This window comes from Sinocyclocheilus grahami, unplaced genomic scaffold (assembly GCF_001515645.1).
Source record: "Sinocyclocheilus grahami isolate Dianchi unplaced genomic scaffold, SAMN03320097.WGS_v1.1 scaffold193.1, whole genome shotgun sequence".
NCBI classification, from domain to species: domain Eukaryota; kingdom Metazoa; phylum Chordata; class Actinopteri; order Cypriniformes; family Cyprinidae; genus Sinocyclocheilus; species Sinocyclocheilus grahami.
The window spans coordinates 253001-279927 of NW_015505372.1; the positions used below are offsets into that span (position 1 = coordinate 253001).

A 26927-nucleotide genomic window follows, 5' to 3' on the forward strand; every position below is an offset into this window, starting at 1 on the left:
GGGACAGCACTGGCGAAATCTTCCAACTGAACCATAGCGAAGGTTTATCCAAAAAAGTCGCTAGGTTTGTCAGTATGAATATTCTATGAAAAAAAAGCTCTAAAAGGTCTGAAAGTTACTAAATCTAGTGCTAAAGTCACGCTCGTGTGTGTGAGGCATGGGAGCTGATGGCAGGGGGCGGTGGATATTTGTGGAGGTCAATGTGGATATTGTGGATGAGATCACGTTGTATTAGTTCTACAGCTTCAGTTTCGGAACTTTCACGCTTAGTAACACATACAGCTGTTCCCTCACCACAGTGCACCAGTGAAAAGGGACCCCTCTCAAACAGTGTCGCGTTCCGAACGTTGTTTAAGCGACAATATTGCAGTATTTAAAAAATTCATATCATAACAAAAATAAACACCGGTATTCGGTATGAACCGGTATACCGCCCAGCATTAGTTTAAGGCACTTTACTTGTAAATGTCAGCTGTAGGTATAAACATATTTTATATTGCTGTTGCAGCATCTTCGGATAGAAAGAGAGCATGTAAGACTGTGAATAAAATTCTAGACTGCACCGTTGAGGGGGATTCTGTAAAGGTCCCAAAGAAAGAGGTTAGTGGTCTGTATGATTTCTAAAAAAAATATTAAATGTTTTGGGGTCTTCTGTATTTGCTTTTATATATATATATATATTTCTTTTTACCTCTGTTAAATCAGGAGAGTAAACACCAAGATAATAGCCCAGATGAATCAGATCTCAAAGATTTGCAGGTAATGTTATGGGGTGTACTTTATATGGAATTTGTTTTTTAGTAATGTATATACAGTAGTCAACATTTGAAGTGGATCAAAACCTTTCATCAAAGTTGTCCTAAAACCAAAACAATACCCGTTCTTTTCATAGGACAACTTTGATGAACTTATATGATCCACTTCAAATATTGACTACTGTAGTAATTTTAATAAATTGGTAACACAAATAATAAGTGTAAGTATACAGTAACTTTAAAATTATTTGCAAACTAGTTCAATTAGTTTATAGTTAATTCATAGTTTATAAACTGTAGTCTGTACATTAATACACTAATAGGTTATGTACAAAAATAGAAAAACGCAAAAAAAATATGTGTTCAGTATTTGGTGTTTCATTTTGTTCGGTTTTAGCTTCAGCCAAGAATTTTCATTTTGATGCATCCCTACTTTATTTGCTTAATTGGTTTTATTTATAATGTTTTAAATAAAAGTGTTTTACCTTTCTGTTCATAAAGGAATCCTTAAAAAGTAGGGGTGCTCCAATCAGGATTTTTGAGACCGATCGCCGATCACAGAAAGCAGTATCTGCCGATACCGATCACCGATACGAAAAACGCAAAAAAAAATATGTGTTCAGTATTTGGTGTTTCATTTTGTTCGGTTTTAGCTTCAGCCAAGAATTTTCATTTTGATGCATCCCTACTTTATTTGCTTAATTGGTTTTACACTGATACTTTTATTTATTTATTCACCTTCACTTTGATATTTATTTATTTATTTTAAAATTGATACTTTTATTTGGCACAGATGGATTCAAATGAACTGAAAAGATAGATGAGACTTATAATGTTTCTAGATTTATAATGTTTTAAATAAAAGTGTTTTACCTTTCTGTTCATAAAGGAATCCTTAAAAAGTAGGGGTGCTCCAATCAGGATTTTTGAGACTGATCGCCGATCACAGAAAGCAGTATCTGCCGATACCGATCACCGATACTGATCTTTTTAAAGCCTTCTTTTTATAATTTATAACTATTTATAGTGATACTCCAAACAGGATTTTTAGACATTTATTCAGGGCCTGAATTTCATTTTTGAAAATGGGGGAATTCCCCTCTTAGGTGTCTCTTGTGAGAGGAAAAGCAGCTTTCACACAGGAGTCCGCAACTGATCCGCGGCTGTTTACCACAAACACAACATTTATCCATTATTTTGATTTCAAATCCAAACATTGTCACTGAAAATGCTTTTTTAGACTCTGTGTGGAAACGATCTCTGCAGTGCTGCAGACGCACCGCTCGTGGAACGCACTGCCGGACAGCAACCGTGTGCAGTGTGCACAACATGAGCGTGGAAAAAAATAAGCACCACATTCGCACTGCAAATGGAGTAATGTAAACCTGGCATTATGTGTGTGCCTTGCGAGTGTGCAACACTGGCAAGAATTAAAAAGTAACGCAATTTATAAACTTTAGTGACGATGTGACACTGTCTCGATTGTGCAAGTGACAATTCCTATGTCAACTGTGCAGCGTGTAGCTCGCTTATAGTGCAGACAAAATGTGTGGTGATTTGAAGACATTTGCGTATTTTGAGAGAGAGCACGCGTGGTGATTCACTCATGCTTTTTGTGAAATTGCATCTCACACAAGGTTTTCAAATTACTTTATAAGTTATTTAATTAAGAAATATGAAGGTGAGTACCTCACCTTCAGCATTATAATTATTTCTCTGCGCCGGACAGAGACTGAGACAATGCCGCTGCATGTCATGCCAAACCTCTCACAGCAGACGCTTCATCAGCTTGCGATCGTTTTTTTGAGATCTGCCTTTTTAGAGACCGCCGATCAATCATCCCAAAGCGATTATCGGCCGATAGTGATCGCTAGCCGATCAATCGGAGCACCCCTATTAAAAAGACACTGTGTTGTGAAGACTGGAGTAATGATGCTAAATATTCAGCTTTGTCATCACAGAAATAAATTACATTTTAAAATATATTGAATTAGTAAAGAGTTATTTTAAATAGTAATATTTCTAAATATTACCTTTACTGATTTGACCAAATTAATTCAGCCTTGTGAGCTTTCAAAGAGATGTCATTTACAGTCTTACCAACCCGCAACTTTTGAATGGTAGTGTTTGTCCTAAAAATCAGTGTAAAACTGTTTTTGGATTATGTCTTGTAGGTGTGTGAGAAAACCGGTGAACTGCTCCTCTGTGAGGGGCAGTGCTGTGGTGCCTTCCATCTGCAGTGCATTGGCCTCACTGAGACCCCTAAAGGCCGGTTTATCTGCCAAGAGTGTAAGACGGGTGAGTAAACAGTCCATAACCAATATATCAGCCAAGCTATTTGGCCATTTTGAAACCGTTAGGATTGATTGATAACAGTCCTCTTAGACAAATATTAGTTTGTGTCTTTTGTGTCCGTTCCGAAAATCTTCTGACGGCATTGCCAATGCTTAAAATCATTTCCTATTTTTAGAATATTCTAGTTTGAGTTAATAAAACTTGTTTCATTTTAGCAATTTTGTTCTTAATTACGATTCTAACCATACACACTCTAATAATGATATTGTGATGCACTCAAAAATCCAGTCCAAGATATACAAGTGAACACCTTCGTTTCTTTGTGTGTCTTTCCTGTTCTTCCTTCCCGTAGGTGTGCACACATGTTTTGTGTGTAAAAAGCCTGACAAGGAGGTCAGGAGGTGTATGATCCCTGTGTGTGGGAAGTTTTATCACATGGAATGCATACTGAAATATTCCCCCACCGTCGCTCAGAACCGCGGCTTCCGCTGCTCCCTCCATGTCTGTCTGGCTTGCTTCATCATCAACCCTGCCAACCCTGGTATCTCAAAAGGTGACATTCAGATATTGCATTTGCAAAGATTATTAAAAAATAAAATCTGTTGTTTCTACGCATAACAAAAGCATGATTTTATGTCATTGATCACAACTTGTCCATCTCACAGGTCGCTTGACCCGCTGCGTCCGCTGCCCTGTGGCCTACCACGCCAATGACTACTGTATGGCTGCCGGCAGCGTCCCATTGGCCAATAACAGCTTCCTGTGCCCCAACCACTTCACTCCACGCAAAGGGTGCAAAAACCATGAACACATCAACGTTAGCTGGTGTTTTGTGTGTTCTGAAGGTATGCAGTCCAGTCCTCATAGATCTCTTATTAGTGGTGCTTGCTAAGGCTATTATTTTCGATGTTGGAAAAGACTCTGTTATAGTGAGGACAGAGCAAACATTTTACTACGGTTGTTTATTACAATTTCATTTGTTTTCTGTCTCTCCCTATAGGAGGAAGTCTGCTCTGCTGTGAATCTTGCCCTGCTGCCTTTCACCGTGAGTGTCTGAACATTGACATGCCCCAGGGAAGCTGGTTCTGTAACGACTGTCGAGCGGGAAAGAAACCCCACTACAAGGACATTCTGTGGGTTAAAGTGGGCCGCTACAGGTTTGTGTGTTGTTTCACCAGTACCACTTTCCCCTGAAAATTACAGTGCAATATTGATGATGTTCACTGACACATTTCTGACCTTTTGTTCCAGGTGGTGGCCCGCTGAAGTGGCTCAACCAAAAAACGTTCCTGAGAACATCTACCGCATGCGGCATGAGGTGGGGGAGTTTCCTGTGCACTTCTTTGGCTCCAAAGACTACGTGTGGACATATCAGGCTCGCTGTTTTCCCTACATGGAAGGGGATGCCAACAATAAGGAAAAAATGGGAAAGGGTGCAGATGCTGTCTATAAGTTAGGTAATTTTACACTCCAGCAGTTATCTAAAATAGTTAATTGACACAATTAGGTTATTAGGTGCCATGCTTAAAGGAACACTCCACTATTTTTGAAAATAGGCTCATTTTCCAACTCCGCTAGAGTTAAACAGTTGAGTTTTACCGTTTTCGAATCCATTCAGCCGATCTCCGGGTCTGGCGGTAGCACTTTTAGCTGTAGCTTAGCATAGATCATTGAATCTGATTAGACCGTTAGCATCTCGCTCAAAAATGACCAAAGAGTTTCTCTGTTTTTCCTATTTAAAACTTGACTCTTCTGTAGTTACATCGTGTACTAAGACCGACGGAAAATGAAAAGTTACTATTTTCTAGGCCGATCTGGCTAGGAACTATACTCTCATTCCGGCATAATAATCAAGGAAGTTTGCTGCCGTACCATGGGTGCAAAATAAAAAAAATTGTCTGAAAATAGTCCCCAGCACGCTCCCTGTGCAAAGCAGGTGGTCACGTTGGTTATGTTGACGGAAGTTAGTCTATTTTCAGGCGCTGCGTAATATCATTGCGCCTGCTGCAAGTTTTAAATAGGAAAAATATAGAAACTCTTTGAGCAAGATGCTAACGGTCTAATCAGATTCAATGATCTATGCTAAGCTACAGCTAAAAGTGCTACGCCAGACCTGGAGATCGGCTGAATGGATTCGAAAACAGTTAAACTCAACTTTACTCAACTCAACTGTAAAGTTGACTCAAACTCAACTCAACTCTAGGGGAGTTGGAAAATGAGCCTATTTTCAAAAATAGTGGAGTGTTTCTTTAATACTCACTTAATATCAAAACATATTTGCTATCTAAAATATAACTATGTGCAGCGGGATTTTGAAAAAAATAAATAATATAATATTTTGACATTATGATATTATATAACAATGTATATTGACATTTTGAAGCTGTTTGGACCAACTTGACATGGGCTTTTGTAACATGGTGGAAATCTGATTAATCTGCTGTATCTTGACACTTTATCACATTATGACTGATTATGACAGTATGAAAACAAATGTTTGTTTTATATATAAAAGTTTAAGTCACTGTAGAAATGTGAGTAATTAATATATATATGCTGATACCACTTAAAGCCTGCCAGTTGAAACAACTATTGATTAGAGTTTACAATGGCTACGTTCATACTGCAGGCAAATGTGGCCCAAATCCGATTTTTTTTGCTCACATGTGACTCTGATCTGTTTTTGTCATGACAGTGTGAACAGCACAAACCGCATGGAATCTGATCTTTTCCATTCCGATTTCTGCCACTTCCATATGTGGTACTAAATCCAATACATGTCAGATGTTTTGCAATGCGACCGCAGAGTGAACAGTCATGCCGGATTGCATGTGACTTTTACGTCACTCTAGATCGACATTCGTCATAATTTGGGAGACACTTCAAAGATTTTTACATGCCCAAAGTGATCAAGACAGTTGCGAAAGGTAATCAGTGGAAGTGTAATGTGTCAGAACTCATAAGAATTACAGTGACAACTCTATATACAAACAAAACATGAGGTCTCGTATCATAAAAGCTTCAAAACTCTGCTGTCTTTTGTCACATCCTTGTCTTTATTTTTCATATTGCCTGCACATAATTTCGGCGGATTCAGCAGCAGATTACACTATAAATAAACGCATAATCACTTATTTTATGTCCTCCGTGTTTACTTCCGTATGACAGCGCGCTGCGCAAGTGTTGCCAAATCCACAGTTTCCCTGCGGAATTAGGAATTAGCAGAATTTCCAGCGGAATTAGGCTACTTTTCCACTGTTACCGCGGGATGCTTCTCAACTTCGTGGGTCGACGCGACCCCACTAATGCGATATTTATCCCCCTGAACATGGCTGTGCTAGTTTTGAGAAGCAATTGGGCGGATTTTGTTGTGTAAACCTGGAAACCCTGTGCGTATTGTTCTTTTGCGCATGCGGGTTAGTTCAGAACCATAATCTGTTCACACTGTAAAACTGATATTGGCCACATTTAAAACAACAAATCGGAATTGAGCACTAAGGCTCGCAGTGTGAACGTAGCCAATGTGGATTCTTTCAATATTGAGAGCAAAGTGGTTTAAAGAGTAATTTGTTGTTTTTTCTCAGCTTTAAATGAAGCAGCCGAAAGATTCAGGGAACTGCAGGCGGAGAAGGAGATGAGACAGCTTCAAGAAGACAGGAAGAATGACAAGAAACCTCCGCCATACAAACACATTAAGGTAATAATGTCAAATGCTTTAACACAATTTTACAATTTTTGTGTATTTACTCGCATATTTCAAAAATCCATGTTACTCAAATTCTCCTTTTGTGTTCCATGAAAAAATAACTTTTTAATGTCATGAAGGCGAGGGTTGTCCTTCAAGACTTCAGTGTTGTGTTGATCTCCCATTCTTAAAATTGGCCTAATGCTGGCTTCTCAGAGAGTGACACTGATCTCATGTTATCTCTCATGAACACTGATCGATTTTCACGCAGGTGAACAGACCGATAGGGAAAGTGCAAATCATCACGGCAGATCTGTCTGAGATCCCACGCTGCAACTGCAAAGCCGAAGACGAGAACCCTTGTGGCATTGACTCAGAGTGCATCAACCGCATGCTAATGTACGAGTGTCATTCTCAAGTGTGTCCAGCAGCGACTCGCTGTCAGAACCAAAGCTTCACCAAACGCCAGTACACCGAGGTGGAGATCTTCAGGACACTGTCGCGTGGTTGGGGTTTACGCAGTGTGTCTGACATCAAGAAGGTGGGCTGTATTGACTTGCTGATTTATTTGAGAGATTTAATACACACAGAGCTGGGTAGATTACTTACAAATTGTAGTCTGTTACTGATTCCAAATTACATGACAAAAATTGTAGTTAGTAATGCCATCCAGTACATTATACATTTTAGGTAATATAATCAGACTATTTTTAGATTAATTTTAGATTACTTTTGACCTATTTTGTTTTTTCACATTGATTTAAATAGGAAAATTAATCAAAATAAAACACTTACTGAAAAAATGAAATATTTTATTTGTTTACCTGCATGTCATGTGACCATAACCAATGTCAGAGAACCATGAACATGCAAATGTGATACTTCATTATTAAAATATTTCAATAAACTTTAAATTCTTTAAACAAAAATATATTAGCTGAAAGAGGATCAGATGACAAGTTGGTGAATTTGTGCGTTTTAATGTTTGAAAGACACCTTCCAAAGTAATACATGGTAAAATGAGTGATAATTCAAATAAAAATTAATGGGTTTCTTTAGTAGTTGTTGCCATGTTGAAACACTTCTTAAACCGGAAATGATTTTTGTTGTCAAATGCTGTGTAGCCACCTGACTAATGACTGATCTCTGTGTGGATATCCACAAAACAGGAGGACTTTCTGAGTGTATAAAAGCAGTAGGTTATTTTAGAAAGGAAAATTTAAAAGATGAAAAAGAGGAATTAGGGAGAATCAATCAATTCTGAATAAAGGATTTCTATTGTGTAAATTATGTGTTATCATGTAATCCATAAGAAAGTAACTGTAGTCGGATTACGAGTATTTTAAAATGTATTTGAATATAATTACAAGTATTTAATATTGGGAATCTGATTACGTAATCCAGATTAGTTACTACCCAGCTCTGAACACACGCATATTAGACTTATTATGTCTCTCTTCCTTATTTAATTACATTACATTACTCCACCATAGGGAGCTTTTGTGAATGAGTATGTTGGAGAGGTCATTGACGAAGAGGAGTGTCGAGCCAGGATCAAACATGCACAGGAGGACAACATCTGCAACTTCTACATGCTCACACTGGATAAGGTCAGTCACCTGAGGCAATTCTCAATCCAGATAATCCTGATAACATGTTCTCCACTTACCTTGACACTGGGCTCTGTTTTCTTTGTGTATGTGCAGGATCGGATCATAGATGCTGGGCCGAAGGGAAACCAGTCCCGTTTTATGAACCACAGCTGCCAGCCGAACTGTGAGACGCAGAAGTGGACGGTGAATGGGGACACCAGAGTCGGGCTATTTGCATTGGAGGACATTCCTACAGGTGAGTTTGAATCTAGATAATATGGTAATAGAGAGGGGTGAATGCTTGTTTAATAGGTTTGTTGGCTGTTCTCAGGTGTTGAACTCACTTTTAACTATAACTTGGAGTGTCTTGGTAATGGGAAGACGGTGTGTAAATGTGGAGCGCCCAACTGCAGCGGATTCCTTGGTGTCAGACCAAAGGTATGGCATGCTGCGTGTATTATAGGGTTGTTTTAAAGGTATATTCAGGGTTAAAGTTGGTGTACTCATTGTGACAACTTTCTCTTCAGAATCAACCCTCATCTGATGACAAGGTGCGCAAACTGAAAAAGAAGGTTGCAGTGAAGCGCAAGAGCCAGTTGGAGGTCAGCAAGGAGCGCGAGGATGAATGTTTCTTCTGTGGTGATGGGGGGCAGATTGTGTCTTGTAAGAAGCCTGGCTGCCCCAAGGTCTATCATGCCGACTGTCTGAATCTGTCCAGGAGACCTGCAGGTGAGTGACTCATTTTCAAAGAGCACTAGTCACTTTTAACTATTTTGTTTTAACAGGTTTCATTGTCAAGGTATTTGCCTTGTTCTAAAGTTTATGATGTGTTTCTTTCACGGTGAGCTCTATTTTTCTTTTGTTTTTATGTATTTTGTATTAAAACAGGAAGTTGAGGTGTCCACTAAAAAAAAAAAAAAACAACAAAAAAGATGAAAGCCTTTAGTTTACACTAATGTTAAAAAATTTAAGAGAAATTTTAAATGTTGAAAGAAAATTGTGTTAAGGAATGTTAAAGAAATCTCTTATGCTTACCAAGGTTGCAATTATTTGACCAAAATATAGTAAAAATTAATATAACAGTAATATTGGGAAATATAGTTACAATTTTAACGGTTTTAAATATATATTTTTTAAATATAAAGTTGTATTTATTCCTGTGTTGGCAAAGTTTAATTTTCAATAGCCATTACTCCAGTCGTCAGTGTCACATGATCTTTCAGAAATCATTCTAATATGCTGATTTGGTGCACATGAAACATTTCTTAGTATTATCAATATTGTTCTGCTTAATATTTTTGTCGAAATAGAAAGTTAAAAATAATAACATTTATGGAAATAGAAAGTTCAAAAGAACAACATTTATTTGAAATTGAATTTTTTTGTAACAAATTGTAACAATTGTTTTATTACTATTTATTTATAACCCCTCAAACTGTGGCAAAACAATGGTTTTGCTGCTTGCTATTACTAGTTTGAGACAGGACGTATTTTATATAATTTTTTAAATATAAATTGACCCTTATGAATGGTTTTGTGGTCCAGGATCACATATTTGTTTTTTCTTTCTGGTTAAAACTATGGCTATCAATAGAGGAAAATAATCACAATTCATCTCCTGATTTCTTACCAGTCTATAGAAAGCATGGTAATACAAAACTTGAAATGTTTAAAAAAAAAAAAAGTTTTAACTTAACGTATTTAAAAACAAACAGTAAAACATTCACTTTACTTTTACAAACTGTGGTTTGCTTAAATTCTTTTCAGCATTTTAAAGGAATTTTCTTGCTTTAGTAATGGTAAATAATTGAAAAACTCTCCTACTATTGGCTATTCGGTCAGCTCTAATTTTATTCAAGCTAAATCATGATTGAATCTGCCTTATATGCATTTTTCAGGCCGCTGGGAGTGTCCATGGCATCAGTGTAATGTGTGTAGAAGGGAGGCGGCATCCTACTGCGAGATGTGTCCCAACTCCTACTGCAAACAGCACCGTGAGGGAATGCTGTTCATATCCAAACTGGACGGCAAGCTGTCCTGCAGCGATCATGACCCATGCGGCCCCGATCCTCTAGAACCGGGTGAAATTCGAGAGTACGTGCCCGGTACACCTATCCTACCCCCTCCGCCCAATATGTCAGTGTCAGGCAGAATACCCCTGCCTGCCTTACCACCTGCTGCTCCGCTCTTCATTCCCGCCCCCAACAGACCTGCGTTCCAAGCCCAAAGAGACCCGTATGCAGACGAGGTAGTGGACAATGTGGTTTTGCCATCCTCTTCTCCTAAGGACATCAAGGAGGAAGATATGAGCGATGAAGGCGAGGTGATGGAAGGGGTGATCGGGGATGAAGGGGAAGATGAAGGCCTTGAGGTCGTGGATGATGATGAAGAAATGGACTACGGAGGGATGGGATTCGAAGACGAGGAGGAAGAAAAGGAAGAGGAGGACTGGGGAGATGAATATGTGAATGATGATTTCGAAGACACTGAGGACTTGGGGGAAGTGGAGGGGGACGACCAGGAATCATCATGGGATGAGTTTGTCGAAGGAGAAAAGTGAGCTCTGCTGCATTTATGCTAGACATCCATCTCTCGCATACAAACTCTCTCTCTGATGGGCACAGCAGGTGACCGGTAGGGAAAGTCAACTGCCGTTTTTCTGGTTGGTGCCCAGCTGAACTTTTGAGAATGATGGACATCAGCTTGCCTTCTCAACCCAAGGAAAGAGGGTTGGACCTGGTGCTGTGGGACTGAGACTTTTTTTCAGTCCTTTTGTTGGAATTTAATTAGTGTCTGGTGCTCTTTTGTGCTTTTTTTACATTTTCCTCCTGGACTTGTTTACATTCTCTGATTTACACAGAAAGATGACCTCACGGAGGATTGAAATGGGGCACCACAAACCATACGGTTGTGTCTTATTAATGAAATCTGCATATATTTTGATTACGCTTCATTGACATAGAAAAGAGAACATAAAGCAGCAGATAAGTAATGTTTAGTCCCTTCACCAGGTGATTACATAGCTACATCATTAGGCCAAAAATGGCTCCACGGGTCACGGTACTTGAAATAATTTCTTCAGGTCTGTCTGTTAGTATCACAGAGTGGCTACATGAGAATGAATGATAGGCATCCTAGTACATTTTTAGCTGGTTTGTGAATAAAAATAAATAAATAAAAGAGTACTACTATCAAAAAGGACAAGGAAGTATGACATTCCCAGCATCATCCTGTTTCATTTCAATCATGCACTTTTTTGTTGCATTTGTGTTTGTCATTTTACTTCAGACAATATGTCAAGACTAAAGAAACTTAGTCGTTTTAAGTTTTTGTAAAGTCTAGAGGAGTAATTGTATCACCTTTCATTCTCCATGCTTGTGGCCTTTGAGTCTTGAAAGCTTTTAGGAAAGATGAGTTTGTACCTCTTAGATAAGATGGATGTTACAAAAGACCTATTTGTACTTTCTCCAGTTACTTAAACTCAACCACCATCTCAAAATACTGTTCAAAAATCTCCAGATGCCTCGTTGCAGTAACCATTCAGAATGTCAGAGAAATGTTGACACGTTGTGTAACAAATCTGCGGGTTATGTTTTCCTGCTATTTGTATTTGTATGTGTCTATGAGTAGGTTAACTTTAAAAGGTGCCTCTGAATGTTTTGCACTCTTTCAGAGATCAGGAGAAATGCAAAGCGTCTTTTATATTCATGATTCCAAGCTGTTCATTCAACATACTGTGTTGATCTGAGGCAGTTCATTGTTGGCTGCTTTGTCATCCTCTATTAAGACTCAAGCAATCATATTTATTTAAGGGATGCAGACAACCCCTTAAAAATGCATATTTAGACAAATAAATGCCCTAAATAATTTTTATTTTCATTACAGATATCATCATACTGGAGCCTATTTTTGTTTCCAGTAGTCATATTTTGGTTTAATTTTGCAACATTATGATTTATGAACCTATATAAAAATTTCCGAGCTGTCACTTAATTCTCAAAAAGCATGAAAGCACCTTTTGTTTGAAACATCGTTGTGCACCAGGTACAATTCCTGACTGAAAAACTGCCTCATGTAATGAAGTAATGTTCATATTCACAGAACCTTTTTGGAACCTGTTTCCATCACTGATATTGTACAATATGTTTTCAATGCCTTTAGGCCTTACACTCATTATTTCTTGTTCTGTAACTTTGCAACCTAATCACGTGGATGCTTTTTTTAAAAAGCTTTTTTTTCTTTAGCATCATCAACCTTTGTACTTTGCTTAGCTCTGTGTTTCTTCAAACTTTTTGTCTCTTTGTATTTATGGTCCTTGTATAATCTTTTTCACTCGTTTTTTTGTTCCTTGTTTCTTGTATGTTTGTTAAATATGCTGCTGTGTTTCAGCGCTATGGGCCCTTGACACCATGAACAAGACGAAATGCAGATGAGAGTTTCCTGACGACATTTGGGCAAAAAGTTTGCTGCCATGTTAGAGACCCATGACTTTGTACTGTACCATAATAAATATTATAAGTAAAATTTTACAATAGACAGCAGTTTTTTCTGTTTTTTATTAACTGTCCTTATGAGGTATATGTGGATCAAAGTAGATATAGTTAATAAAGGCTGAAATTTCAAATGCACAACAATAATTGCTGACAATGTTTCGATCGAAAAATTACAAAATCAATTAGGGATGCACGATATATCGGCCACCATATCGGTATCGGCCAAAATTTTCATAACGGTGCATCCCTAAAATCAATAGAGCATTACATATTTGTATACAAATGCTATCTTAAGACATTTTCCTAGTTTTTCCCTTAATGTTTTTAAAAACCAGCATACATTTCCATACCACAAATAAAACTTACTGTAAAAATCAGTTATACGTTACAATATTTTTTTGCTGTGGATCCTACGAAAAGCCCCTGGACCACAAAACCAGTCTTAAATTGCACGGGTATATTTGTAGCCATAGCCAAAAATACATTGTATGGGTCAAAATGATAGATTTTTCTTTTATGCCAAAAACCATTAGGATATTAAGTAAAGATCATGTTCCGTGAAGATAATTCGTAAATTTCCTACCGTAAATATATCTAAACTTAATTTTTGATTAGTAATATGCATTGCTAAGGACTTAATTTGGACAACTTTAAAGGCGATTTTCTCAATATTTAGATTTTTTTGCACCAATCCCAGATTTTCAAATAGTTTTATCTCGACCAAATAGTTTCCTATCCTAACAAACCATACATCAATGAAAAGTTTATTTATTCAGCTTTCAGATTATGTATAAATCTCAAATTCAAAAAATTGACCCTTATGACTGGATTTGTGGTCCAGGGTCACATATGTTTATATATCTGAAGTCCATGAGTGCAAGCATATTTCCTCAGATATTTGTTCATTATAGTTTGTTTTAAACTAGAACTCTTCTAGTTTGCTGGTTTTATAGACACATTAAACCAGCTAAGACCGTTAAAACGGGCCCATGTGTCATTTGTACTTGTGTTCAATAGTATCGTTTGTGCTTTGTTGCTCTTATTGCTGAGGTAAAACCATTTACCCTCCAGGCCGCACGTGGCAGCAGAGCGTCAAACACGTACATCGCTCCAGAAGAACAGATTCATTGCATCGCTTCAGGGACGTCTGCTGGTGAAGTGGTGTCAAAACAGGCAAGAACATGATGTATTTTTTTAATTTACGCGTTTGATATAGCCTTCTAAAATTCGTTTGAGGTCAGCACTAGACTGACATGCTTTAATAGCTTCGTTAGTGTCAAAGTACATGTTGAATTTGCGAGTTTTAGACTCGTTCTTATGACTAGATATATTCCCGGCTATGCTAACAAGCTAACTGGTTGTTTTTTACAAGTTTAGTGATTATTACAGTTTTCTTAAGTTAGACATACAATGTCTTTGCAGTGTATTATTTAAACAGTCAAAACAAATTGAGAATAATAGCTGTTGGCTATTTTAGCTCATCATTTTGCAGTGTTTGGGCTGCATAGCTCTGACCCTGGCAGAGGCTTTTGTATATTTGTTTTAAACTGAAAAGTTCAAGGACGTTTATTCATGTTTATATTAATTCAGAGTCCTTTATGAATGATTAATTATGCGTTAATACGGTATTGCATTTTAGAGTGGCATTTTATTCCAGTTAAGGTTAGTTGGGTACAAAGCATTTCAGTCTTTTTAGGCTGTTTATTTTTATGACAACAGGCCTGTATGCCTAAATCCTTGGAATTATATCCTATGAGTGCCTGCTTGGGTTAAAATGACATATTGATTGGTATTGTATGTCTAAAATTTAGGAACCCTAAGATTTTTTTTACCTAATGTTTGAGTCAGATTTTTGATCAGATCTTATCGCTGGAAATCATTTACTGACCCATTGGCTTGATTTAATCAGCACTCAGACACACAAACAAGTTGTTAGCTGTGAGGACCATTTAGACATTTCATATGATTCAAACATATGACTCTAACAAATTAATATGACAAAATGAGCTCTTCTGAAGTGCTTGGTAAAAATCTAGCCGTTTATAAAAACACAATTAAACGTCTATTCTGCTGTAATTCACTGTGTGTCATGATTGACCACACCATACCAAACTACAGTATTTGCGCACCTTGACAAATTTGTTATAATTATAATTTTTTTTCTACTAATACCTGGAATTGACCAACTAAAGAACACAAGATCTATGCAGGGTTTATAAAGTAGTAGGATTGTAATCTGTATATGAGGTTGATTTTGATGTTTTCCTGTTTTGCAGGACATTGTGTGTGTGTGTGTGAAAGCTGTAACGCTGTGCTGATGGAGCAGTGTGCTTGTGTGGAACGGGAGCTCGAGAAGGTGCTACACAGGTTTGTCACATATGGACATCAGTCAGAGGAAAGGCTGGATGAACTCCTGAGGAACGTCTGTGAGCTAAGAAGTCGATTGGTTGCCTATGGTGAGCTTAGAATCCACTTGAATACCAAATTTTCGGCTTTGGTGCAATACGATCATCTAGTAGTTTGGTTTCTATATCTTAGGCAATAAATCAGCCATGGGTACCTGATGAAGTGAAGGCTTGGAGATTTGATCTGAATGGCACACATGGCAGAATATTTGAAATAAGTATAAAGAAACTGGACAATATGAAATCTTGTTTCTGCCATAGAATAAAAAAATAAAAAAGGTAATTGCAACTTTATCTCTCAATTCTGAGTTTTTTCAATTCTTAGTTTATATCTTACAATTCTGACTTTCTCAAAATTGGAAGATTATATCTCACATTTCAGACTTTTCTTCTCCTCAGAATTTTATGTCTATATAATTATAATTGTGAGATAAACTTGCAGTTCTGAGCAGTCAGAAGTGTGAGATATAAACTCGCAATTGTAAGAACAAAAGTCAGAAATTTGAGATGGAAAAAGTTGCATTTACATTTTTTTTCCCATGTTATCAGTTGTCAGCTTGTGTGAGAGTGATTCATAAGTCAGTGCTGGTACATGAAAACAAGACTAAAGAGGAGGAGGAGGAGGAAGTCAACCAAGTGCTTTACAGCTTTGAAAAAAGCCAATTCAGTGACATTAAGTCATGAACAATAGGTGTACTTTAGATGCCTGCATAAATAATAGCCTGCAGTGCAAACAAACATACTAAGACACAGGAAAAACGGCAAATAGCTGTATAACCTCTAGCCCACACGTTAGATTTGTAGATGGTTATATAAGCATAACTCTGTTACAGAGATGAGTCACAGTAGCATATGTCTGTTTAGATCAAAGTTCACCAAGTTGTTATATTTCATCATACTCCGTTTCAACTCTAGGTGTTCAAGATGCAGATTTGTCAGTGCTCCATCAAACAATGGCCCAGTGCTGCAAGGAAATCAAAGAAACCGTGCAGATGCTTGCCTCCAGGCACAAAGACATCCATGGCAGTGTGTCAAAAGTGGGGAAAGCAATTGACAGAGTAAGAATCAAGTATTAAATGGACATTAAATTTAACAACAGTTTATCTTAATCAGGGTCTCCCAAACTGGGGGTTGTTTATGATAAATATTTAAATTCTAGAAATGGAAATTAAAATTTTAGAATAAAAACAAAAAGACATACTAATGAAAGATAAAATATATTATGTTTTATATGAATAAATATCTTCATATAAATCTTCAATCCCGTTCTTCCTCTCTTTTCCTAGTAGTTTACGTGTTGTGTTGTACATTTTCTGTCTGTTAAAATTGAAAATGTGTACCTGTTTGATGATAAAATTAGACGTGGTTTGATTTATTTTTGTAAATCAATCACCTCAAAGGTTTATGTTTAATATGTTTCTTTTAAATGCTGTATGAATAAATATCTTCATATAAATCTTCAATCCCGTTCTTCCTCTCTTTTCCTAGTAGTTTACAGTTGTGTTGTACATTTTCTGTCTGTTAAAATTGAAAATGTGTACCTGTTTGATGTTAAAATTAGACGTGGTTTGATTTATTTTTGTAAATCAATCACCTCAAAGGTTTATGTTTAATATGTTTCTTTTAAATGCTGTTCTCTTGCACAGAATTTTGATGCGGAGGTGAGTGCAGTTGTAGCTGAGAATGTCTGGGACTCTCCAGAGAGGCAGAAATACCTTAGTGAAACCATCGTAGAACATCTTTATCGACAAGGCATGTTGAGTGTTGCAGAAGATCTCTGTCAGGTAGGATTTCCTTTTGTATTATTAATAAATACTATAAATATGAGTGTGCATTTCTGTAAAAATAGCTGTAATTCACATTTATGTTCACTTGTGAGTTTTTCAGCTCTTGTATTTTGTTGACAATTTGACCCCAGCACTAACATGTAGTGCTTCAATCTGACTTGACAGGAGTCTGGTGTAGTAATCGACATGAGCATGAAACAGCCATTTCTAGAGCTCAACCGCATTTTAGAGGCTTTAAGAACACAAGATCTCAGACCAGCTTTAGAGTATGTATCACATCCTTCTACTTTCTACTTCTCGCTTTTATTTTTATTTTTCCCCCCGTGTACACGACCTTTCAAAAGTTTGGGGTCAGTAAAGTTTTTTTTTTTTTAAAGAAATTAATACTTTTATTCAGCTAGGACACATTAAATCAATCAAAAGTGACGGATATCTATAACAACATTTATAATGTCACAAAAGATTTCTGTAATAATAATAATGAGCTAATGAGTTTTAAACATTGATAATAAGACCCTAAACCTTTGGATTGTGTATCTGTCCACATCCTCTCAGTCTTTAAACATACACTGGATTTTTTCAGAACAATGACTTTGATTGGGTGTTGCTTGAATATGTGAATTGTAGATTTAAGATTACTAGTTGTAATTGTTTGTTTGGTTGTATGATTGCTGTGGTAGGTGGGCGGTGACAAACCGTCAGCGGCTGCTGGATCTAAACAGCACCCTTGAGTTCAAGCTCCACAGACTCTATTTCATCAGCCTGCTCAACGGGGGCATCAGCAAACAGCAGGAAGCTTTACAGTACGCACGGCATTTCCAACCGTTTGCCTCGCAGCATCAGAGAGGTGAGGAAAGGTTCAGTCCAGAATTCATGAACCACAACGAGGCTTTAGTTTTGTAAACATATGGGTGGAACTGAAACACCATTGAGGCTGTTTTACCAGTAACATCATTGATGCAATTATTTTGTTCTGTATTACACTACCTGACTGACTCAATGTTATGACCAAAGTCTGGGATGACATCTGAGCCTTGTTTGTGTGTGCTTACTAGATATTCAGATCTTAATGGGTAGTCTAGTGTACCTCCGCCATGGGATTGAGAACTCTCCGTACCGCAGTCTGCTGGAGACGGATCAGTGGGCAGAGATCTGTAACATCTTCACACGAGATGCTTGCGCTCTTCTTGGACTCTCTGTGGAGTCCCCACTCAGTGTCAGGTCTGAAAAAAACTCTGCTACAGTCTGCTTTTACAAGTCCTAAGATTTCTACTGATCCTGTAGGATTTTCAATATGGTCCCTAACCAATAATTAAGTAGATGGCAGGACTATTTTAGGAACTACTGAATTCATTAATGTCTTTAAGTTTTATGCAAGTTGTACATGGTGCTCAATGGAAAGGAGTAAAACACAGGAGTCTCAAGGCATGCTTTCTCAAGTCTCAAGTTTTAACTTGAAATGCCACTGTTTGTAATGTCTATTCAGTGCTTTACTCGTCTGCATAATGTACCGTTAAAAACTTTGGGGTAAGATTTTTAAATGATTTTGAAAAAAGCCTCTTGTCTTGCTAAGACTGGATTTATTGAATTAAAAATACAGTAAAAAAGCAGTCATATTGTAAAATTATTACAATTATTGAAAATTTCTGTTTTCAGCTTAAATGTATTTTAAAGGGCTCATATGAAATTGCTAAAAAGAACATTATTTTGTGTATTTGGTGTAATGCGATGTTCACACAGTTTTAAGGTAAAAAAACCCACATTATTTTCATACCGTACGTTATTGTTGCTCCTCTCTGCCCCGCCTTTATGAAACCAGCCTATTTTTACAAAGCTCATGCGGTGTGCTCTGATTGGCCAGCTATCCAGTGTGTTGCGATTGGCCGAATACCTCAAGCATGTGACAGAAATGTTACGCCCCTTACCATATTTGGGATATCAGCTTCCATGGTAGCAGCAGCAAGAATACTACAGTGAGAATAAAAGTAACGCCTTCTTTCTTTGTGTGTACATTTGGGTGGTGTTGTGCAAATCTTCACACAGTGTTTGAATGAGCCGTTTCAGGAAGGCGTGGATGAATCTTAACTTTTAGAAAGAATATCTCTTTTGGTTTGAGACTGTAATCTTTGCGACTTTACAGAACTTATATGCACAAAAAGCTTGTAACACTCTAAAGACAAAAGAAAACATGAAATCGAGTCATATGACCCCTTTTAAATATATTTAAAGCTGAATTTTCAGCAACAATTACTCCAGTCTTCCAATCTTTTATGGAAGTTAAAAAGAACAGCATTAGAACAGCATTTAAAATAGAAATCTTTTGTAACATTATGAAAGCCCTTACTGTCACTTTTGATAAGTTTAATGCATCTTTGTTAAATAAGTGTAGATTCTCTTCATAGGTGGCTTTCCATGCTGACGTATAAGTTTAATTTGAGTTATTTGGAAATCATATAATTAATTAGATTTAAATTAATCGATTGACAGACCTACTCCGTTTTAGACTCGCATGTTTTGAAATTTGTATTGACTGAATGATGAATGATTGATGTTTTATTACTGAATCCTCCTTTGATTTTCCATCAGTTTTGCGTCCGGCTGTATGGCGCTGCCTGTGCTCATGAACATCAAACAGGTTATTGAACAGAGACAGTGCAGTGGTGTTTGGACGCATAAGGATGAGCTGCCAGTAGGTCTCTTTCTTTCCCTTTAATGCTTTTATTCAATTATATTCAAACATTTAAAAAGTTTTGTTGAAATCTGTTAATTACATGAATTGTTTTTACATTTACATTATAATTAGGGATGCACCAATTACTTACTAGAATAACATTTACTGATATTAATAGTTTGGTGGTCCTGTTTTTTAAACTCTGATAATTAATTATGGAACACAAATAATTAATTACACAAAATAAACTGATGTATTTATATAACATGTTTTCAACATTTATTTAGCTAATTCATTTGCCAATGACAGACAAATTTAAACCAATGAACTACCCAAATTAGGAATGATAAATGACACTTTTATTCATTTCCCTATTCAGACTGTTCACGGTTTAAAAACACTGAAATGCAAATGAATCAAGCTTTTGATTGCAGCTGGCATGACTAATTGCTCTGTGTCTGATAGGTGCTAGATACCTACTGGCTGATATAACTGCTAATTATTATTATTATTAAATGTGCTCATTTTAAATACGTTAATGCTTAATCTGTTGATCCCTGCTGTTTGTTCGTGTGTGTGTTTAGATTGAAATAGATCTGGGGAAGAAATGCTGGTATCACTCTGTGTTTGCCTGTCCTATCCTGAGGCAGCAGACATCAGAGAGCAATCCACCCATGAAGCTCATCTGTGGGCATGTCATATCCAGAGACGCGCTTAACAAACTCACCAATGCTGGAAAGTAAGACTCTGACATATGCATCACATTCTACATTACTTTAAAGTTTAAATTAAACAGACCCCAGATCTGATGCCTGATAGTTATTTAACAAGGGTTAAAGGGTTACTCCACCCCAAAATTAAAATTTTGTCATTAATCACTTACCCCCATCATGTCGTTCCAAACCCGTAAAAGCTTTGTTCATCTTCGGAACACAATTTAAGGTATTTTGGATGAAAACCGGGAGGCTTGTGACTGTCCCGTTGACTGCCAAGTAAATTACACTGTCAAGTAGGGCTGTGCGATTAATCGAAATCGTCATAAAATCGCGATTATAGCGTGATTTTCCGCGCCCCCGACCTCCCCGCAGTATGCTATCCGAACCAATCAGAATGCAGTGCGCCTAAATGGAGCATGAGAACAGAACAGAACTGGCTGGCATACAAACGTAACGCCAGGTTCACACACTCCATCTGTGGTGCGTATTTTTTCCGCGCCCATGTTAACGGATCAGAGCGTTCACACTGCACGCGATTGTGGTCCAGCAGTGCGCTTCAGGAGCGGTGCGTCTGCAGCAGTCATACTGCGATCGTTTCTGCAAGGAATCTATTTCTGCTGTGCTGTACGCACTGAATTAAAGTGGCAGCGCATTATTTGCGGTAAAAATTAACATGGATTGACACGGAAATTGAGTAATTATACCATAAATGCATATAATTAAAGTCTACTGTTTCACAGGCAACACATGGCTTTTTGGCTAGATTTAAAACAAGGAAAAGTGTACTTTTAGATAAACAAGGCAATAATAGATGGCACTCGTGGTGGTAGTTAAACAAAGTTATATTTATTGAGTTTAAACGTGAATGTGTCTATGAAAGATTGTATTACTGTACTGTGATAAAAGAGAATCACAATGCTGAAAAAGCATTTTCAGAAACAACGTTTGGATTTGAAATCAAAATAATGGATAAATGTTACAGCCGCGGATCAGGAGCAGACTCCAAACGCATCCTATGCGAAAGCAAAATGAGTCTGTGCTGCTTCTGCACCACATACACATACTGTATACGCACTGCAGACGGAGTACGTGTGAACTGGCGCAACAAATCTAGTTCAACATCTGAGGCAATGCCACAAAGAGCTCTATGACCAATGCATGGCAAAAAAAAAATCCCTGGACACAGGATTTTTTTTTTCTGCCATATGTCTGTTCTAGAGACATTTTGTTACACCTTTACTTAGTGATTATTTTGCCTTATGTCTGTTCTAGAGACATGTTACAGCTTTTTGATAAAGCTCTAATTGTTTTTTTTTAGAAATATGTTTCAAATTCACACTGAATGCATTAATGACTGTAAAGCATGTCTGTGTGTTTTCCAAATTTAAGACCAGCGAAGTTATGAAAAATAAAGTGCTTTTCATTTGTCAATGACAGACAAATTTAAACCAATGAACTACCCAAATTAGGAATGATAAATGACACTTTTATTCATTTCCCTATTCAGACTGTTCACGGTTTAAAAACACTGAAATGCAAATGAATCAAGCTTTTGATTGCAGCTGGCATGACTAATTGCTCTGTGTCTGATAGGTGCTAGATACCTACTGGCTGATATAACTGCTAATTATTATTATTATTAAATGTGCTCATTTTAAATACGTTAATGCTTAATCTGTTGATCCCTGCTGTTTGTTCGTGTGTGTGTTTAGATTGAAATAGATCTGGGGAAGAAATGCTGGTATCACTCTGTGTTTGCCTGTCCTATCCTGAGGCAGCAGACATCAGAGAGCAATCCACCCATGAAGCTCATCTGTGGGCATGTCATATCCAGAGACGCGCTTAACAAACTCACCAATGCTGGAAAGTAAGACTCTGACATATGCATCACATTCTACATTACTTTAAAGTTTAAATTAAACAGACCCCAGATCTGATGCCTGATAGTTATTTAACAAGGGTTAAAGGGTTACTCCACCCCAAAATTAAAATTTTGTCATTAATCACTTACCCCCATCATGTCGTTCCAAACCCGTAAAAGCTTTGTTCATCTTCGGAACACAATTTAAGGTATTTTGGATGAAAACCGGGAGGCTTGTGACTGTCCCATTGACTGCCAAGTAAATTACACTGTCAAGTAGGGCTGTGCGATTAATCGAAATCGTCATAAAATCGCGATTATAGCGTGATTTTCCGCGCCCCCGACCTCCCCGCAGTATGCTATCCGAACCAATCAGAATGCAGTGCGCCTAAATGGAGCATGAGAACAGAACAGAACTGGCTGGCATACAAACGTAACGCCAGGTTCACACACTCCATCTGTGGTGCGTATTTTTTCCACGCCCATGTTAACGGATCAGAGCGTTCACACTGCACGCGATTGCGGTCCAGCAGTGCGCTTCAGGAGCGGTGCGTCTGCAGCAGTCATACTGCGATCGTTTCTGCAAGGAATCTATTTCTGCTGTGCTGTACGCACTGAATTAAAGTGGCAGCGCATTATTTGCGGTAAAAATTAACATGGATTGACACGGAAATTGAGTAATTATACCATAAATGCATATAATTAAAGTCTACTGTTTCACAGGCAACACATGGCTTTTTGGCTAGATTTAAAACAAGGAAAAGTGTTGAAATGAGTCCGTGCTGCTTCTGCACCGCATACACTTACGATATGCGCCTTGCAGACGGAGTACGTGTGAACCAGGCGCAACAAATCTAGTTCAACATCTGAGGCAACGCCACAAAGAGCTCTATGACCAATGCATGGCAAAAAAAAATCCCTGGACATGGGATTTTTTATGTTTTTTTCCCTGCCATATGTCTATTCTAGAGACATTTTGTTACACCTTTACTTAGTGATTATTTTGTCTTATGTCTGTTCTAGAGACATGTTACAGCTTTTTGATAAAGCTCTAATTGGTTTTCTTTTGGAAATATGTTTCAAATTCACACTGAATGCATTAATGACTGTAAAGCATGTCTGTGTGTGTCAAATTCGTAATTAAAATCGAAATCGCAAAATTGATCAAAGAAATCGATAGGTTAGAGTCTAGGTCCAGAAAAGTATGAAAGACATCGTCAGAATAGTCCATCTGCCACCAGTGGTTCAACTGTAACATTATGAAGCGACGAGAATATCTCTCCTCATCACCGTAGCGCCATTTTGGAGAATATGCGCTGAACGCAAGCAGTGTACGCTCTTCTGTGTCCAGTGGATATTATCCAAAATGGCGCTACGGTGATGCGGAGAGACACAGAGGAGACAAATTGTTGAATAAAGTCGTTATTTTTGTTTTCTTTGCATACAAAAAGTATTATCGTCTCTTCATAACGTTACGGTTGAACCACTGATGGCAGATGGACTACTCTGACGATGTCTTCCATACTTTTCTGGACCTTGACAGTGTAATTTACTTGGCAGTCAATGGGACAGTCACAAGCCTCCCGGTTTACATCTAAAATATCTTAAATTGTGTTCCGAAGATGAGCAAAGCTTTTATGGGTTTGGAACGACATGGGGGTAAGTGATTAATGACAACATTTAAATTTTGGGGTGGAGTAACCCTTTAAAGTGCAGTCTGCAGTTGTTGCTACCAGCAGTAGCACTAGTAGCCATAGTTGATTGCAAATAATTTAACTTAACTTAAGCCAGGTACACACTGTATGATTTTATAATAGTCCCTCACACTTTATTTTAAGGTGACATTGTTACATTGTAATTACACTGATAAGTACTGAGGTATATTAACTACATGTATTTACTTTAGGGTTAGGGCTTGGTTTAGGGTTAGTTGCTTGGGTTAGTTTACAATAGTAACAAGGTCACCGTAAAACAAAGTGTTACCAAAATAAATGTATGGAAATGAATCTTTTATGCAGTATTGATTATTTGCTTACAATGTCGTAAACTCTCTCTTCTCAGGCTTAAATGCCCATATTGTCCAATGGAGCAGAATCCCTCAGATGCCAAACAGATCTTCTTCTGATGTCTTTTTTCGGAGTGTAGCCGAAAGTCGTGTTAAAGGCTTCTTGGAGCTGCTTTTCGAATGATCCTCATTCACAGGCATGACCAGCCTTCTGTGGCGGCTTCTCCCCTGCAACGCCACCTCCCTCTCCAAAGCTTTTAGGTTACAGAGGCCGGTGGCCACGGCAACATACCTGTAGAACCCGAGTCAGTAAGTGTACCTAACGAGGAAAACGATCTTTGCGGATCATTCATTTGTTAACACAGCCTAGTATAAACAGGCTTTTACAAGAACGTATGTGTGTGTGCATTCCGCTTCCTCTCCATTTGTTTTAATTGCCGGGTATTTTTAAGTTTCCATGGTATAACGCCTCTCTTTTTCTTTCTTTGTGACACTTATTAAGCAAATGGGCGTGATGCATCTGTGTGGGTGACTTCTTGCCAGAATATATCCACAGTTTCCTCTTTTGAGATCACATTTAAATACATGAACAGGGATTCTTTGCACGTGTGCATGATAGAAATGGCTTTTCAGTATGTATATTAACAATGACATAAGGACTGGTGGATTATAAATGAATCACGTCTCTTTCCAATATAATAAAGGCTTAATTGGATCGAATGGCGTTTTGATTAGTGCGTCAGTGTGAATATTCATCAGAAATCTGAGGATTTGTTTGTGCAGATTGTGATCTTGTTCCTTGCGCCCGTCTGATGTCTGAGAAAGCCTCCTTGTCCAAGCCATGTGTCTTGCTCTGTGTATTTTTTAAAAAGTTTAATATACAGCAGTGATTTGTGATGTTATAACTTTTCATTAGTATAATTACATATGTAACGTATTTAAATGCACAAACAAATTGTTTTATCACCGAGTTGACTGGACTTGCTGAATTAGCTCTCACATCTCCAGGCTTCTCCATTTACATAATCAAAACAGATCTATGCTCTGATTCGAGAAATGCATCCTCTGCAGACAGTTGCATTAGCGATTGAACCTTTGCCAGTGTAACGTACTGAAACAATATGTCCATTAATGTACAGTTGATGGTAGACGGACTTGTTTTAATGTTACCCATCAAGACGAGAGTTTCCAGGCATTTCCCATCAACCCTGAATGTAAAGCTCACTCTGTTTATATCTGTATAGGTGAAGGGAGACGGTGGAATACTATTTGGTCCCTCAGGATGTTCTTCAAATCCTCCCTGGCTTTAACACAATGTAACTGCTAATTGTTCCGTTCCAGTTTAGGGATCGATATCTCAAAATGTGCATGCCGAAGCGGAATGTGTGGTTTGTAAATTGCCCTTTTGCAGTGATTGAATGAAAATGAAATTTGGAAACCTTGCCGGCAACATGCTCTTCTGACAGATGTGATCCAGACCTGAGACCTAGAGAGAGTGATCTTTGACTTTCTTAAAGGTCAGGCATGTACCAGCACAGCTTCGTTCTTCAGTGAATGAGGTCTGAGTTTTTTTTTTTTTTTGCTGTCTTGTTTAAAGCCTACAAGAGGTGTGTAGGAGTGCTGTGTGGCCACTGACATGTGCTGATAATAAACGTTGTCTGTTTTTTCTTTTAGTAGACAATCATTTATTACCGCCTGCACGGATCAGCTCCAGGCACGACGAAGCGGATATCGTCCTCTTTTGGAAGGCCAAACAAAGCGCCTTCATGACATGGCGGTGGCAACAATACTACAGCGAGCATAAAAGTTACGCCTTCTTTCTTTACGTGAACATTTGGGCGGCGTAATGCAAATCTTCCCACATCGTGATGTAGATATGTGGGGGCGTGTTAAACGAGCCGTTTCAGGAGGGCGTGGTTGACTCTTAAACTTTTATAAAGAATATCTCTTTGGATTTGAGACTTTAGTCTTTGCAACTTTACAGATCTTCTTTATGCACCAAGAGCTTGTAACACTTCAAAGAGAAAGGAAAAATTTAAATCGCATCATATGACCCCTTTAAGTCTCTACCTGGAGACAGAATAGACTCCTTATTGTCCCTGTGAAAATTCCTCTCAGAAGACCCGGATCTGATGTGCAGGTGTGCAGGGGCTTATGGAGTCACATTCTTTGCAAGCCCACAAGAGTTATTTTATTATGCTTTTAGCTACACTGCTTAATTAGCGTTTCTTCGCTCAATAGTTTTCTTCTTATTTTAGTGTTGTTCTAAATGTATTGTGAGAGATATTTTTATAGAATGGTATGCATAAAATGATCCTACTCCGTGAATTTTTTTTTAAAATTTCTATTACAATGTGGAAATAACTGTCCTGTGTCTCTGTGACAGCCCTATAAAGTTTAAACAGTAAAATAAAAGTGAGTTTTTTTTTTTAAAACCATTTAGTTGTTTGTACAGTCTGAAAAGTGAAAAGAAAACAAATGAAATCTGATCTGAACCACATTCATATGTGGTTTGAAATCTGATTAAAATTATTTTTTAGAAATACATTTAATAAAAAAAATTCTATATATATATATATATATATATACACGCACACACACATATTTAACTGTGAAATTCTAATGTATAAAATTATAATAGAATTAATATACAGATATACAG

The 26927-nt window shown here is 37.6% G+C and overlaps 2 protein-coding genes across 4 annotated transcripts in view; both read left to right on the forward strand.

Annotated features, from left to right (window-relative positions):
- Nucleotides 1-11572, forward strand: part of nsd1a (nuclear receptor binding SET domain protein 1a) — a 22726-nt gene extending 11154 nt beyond the window's left edge. The window contains exons 8-21 of the mRNA XM_016285170.1: nucleotides 509-600; nucleotides 706-759; nucleotides 2930-3053; nucleotides 3403-3603; nucleotides 3716-3895; nucleotides 4051-4207; nucleotides 4302-4507; nucleotides 6635-6747; nucleotides 7007-7276; nucleotides 8229-8345; nucleotides 8442-8583; nucleotides 8659-8765; nucleotides 8855-9056; nucleotides 10226-11572. Of these exons, the coding sequence (XP_016140656.1) occupies nucleotides 509-600; nucleotides 706-759; nucleotides 2930-3053; nucleotides 3403-3603; nucleotides 3716-3895; nucleotides 4051-4207; nucleotides 4302-4507; nucleotides 6635-6747; nucleotides 7007-7276; nucleotides 8229-8345; nucleotides 8442-8583; nucleotides 8659-8765; nucleotides 8855-9056; nucleotides 10226-10887 (2627 nt within the window). The 3' untranslated portion in view covers nucleotides 10888-11572. The remainder of the gene's footprint in view (nucleotides 1-508; nucleotides 601-705; nucleotides 760-2929; nucleotides 3054-3402; nucleotides 3604-3715; nucleotides 3896-4050; nucleotides 4208-4301; nucleotides 4508-6634; nucleotides 6748-7006; nucleotides 7277-8228; nucleotides 8346-8441; nucleotides 8584-8658; nucleotides 8766-8854; nucleotides 9057-10225) is intronic.
- A 2298-nt stretch (nucleotides 11573-13870) lies between these two features.
- rmnd5b (required for meiotic nuclear division 5 homolog B) lies at nucleotides 13871-25128 on the forward strand. Of its 3 annotated transcripts, none has more exons than XM_016285139.1 (10): nucleotides 13871-13993; nucleotides 15097-15276; nucleotides 16141-16283; nucleotides 16872-17009; nucleotides 17178-17278; nucleotides 17693-17859; nucleotides 18068-18233; nucleotides 19599-19701; nucleotides 20268-20422; nucleotides 24322-25128. In XM_016285139.1, exons 2-10 carry the CDS (start codon nucleotides 15138-15140, stop codon nucleotides 24383-24385), a joined length of 1176 nt encoding a protein of 391 aa, XP_016140625.1. In that variant the 5' UTR covers nucleotides 13871-13993; nucleotides 15097-15137; the 3' UTR covers nucleotides 24386-25128. The 3 variants fall into 3 exon arrangements, with proteins under 3 accessions (XP_016140625.1, XP_016140627.1, XP_016140626.1); XM_016285141.1 differs by lacking the exon at nucleotides 13871-13993 and adding an exon at nucleotides 14022-14056; XM_016285140.1 differs by lacking the exon at nucleotides 13871-13993 and adding an exon at nucleotides 14424-14482.
- Nucleotides 25129-26927: the final 1799 nt, after the last annotated feature.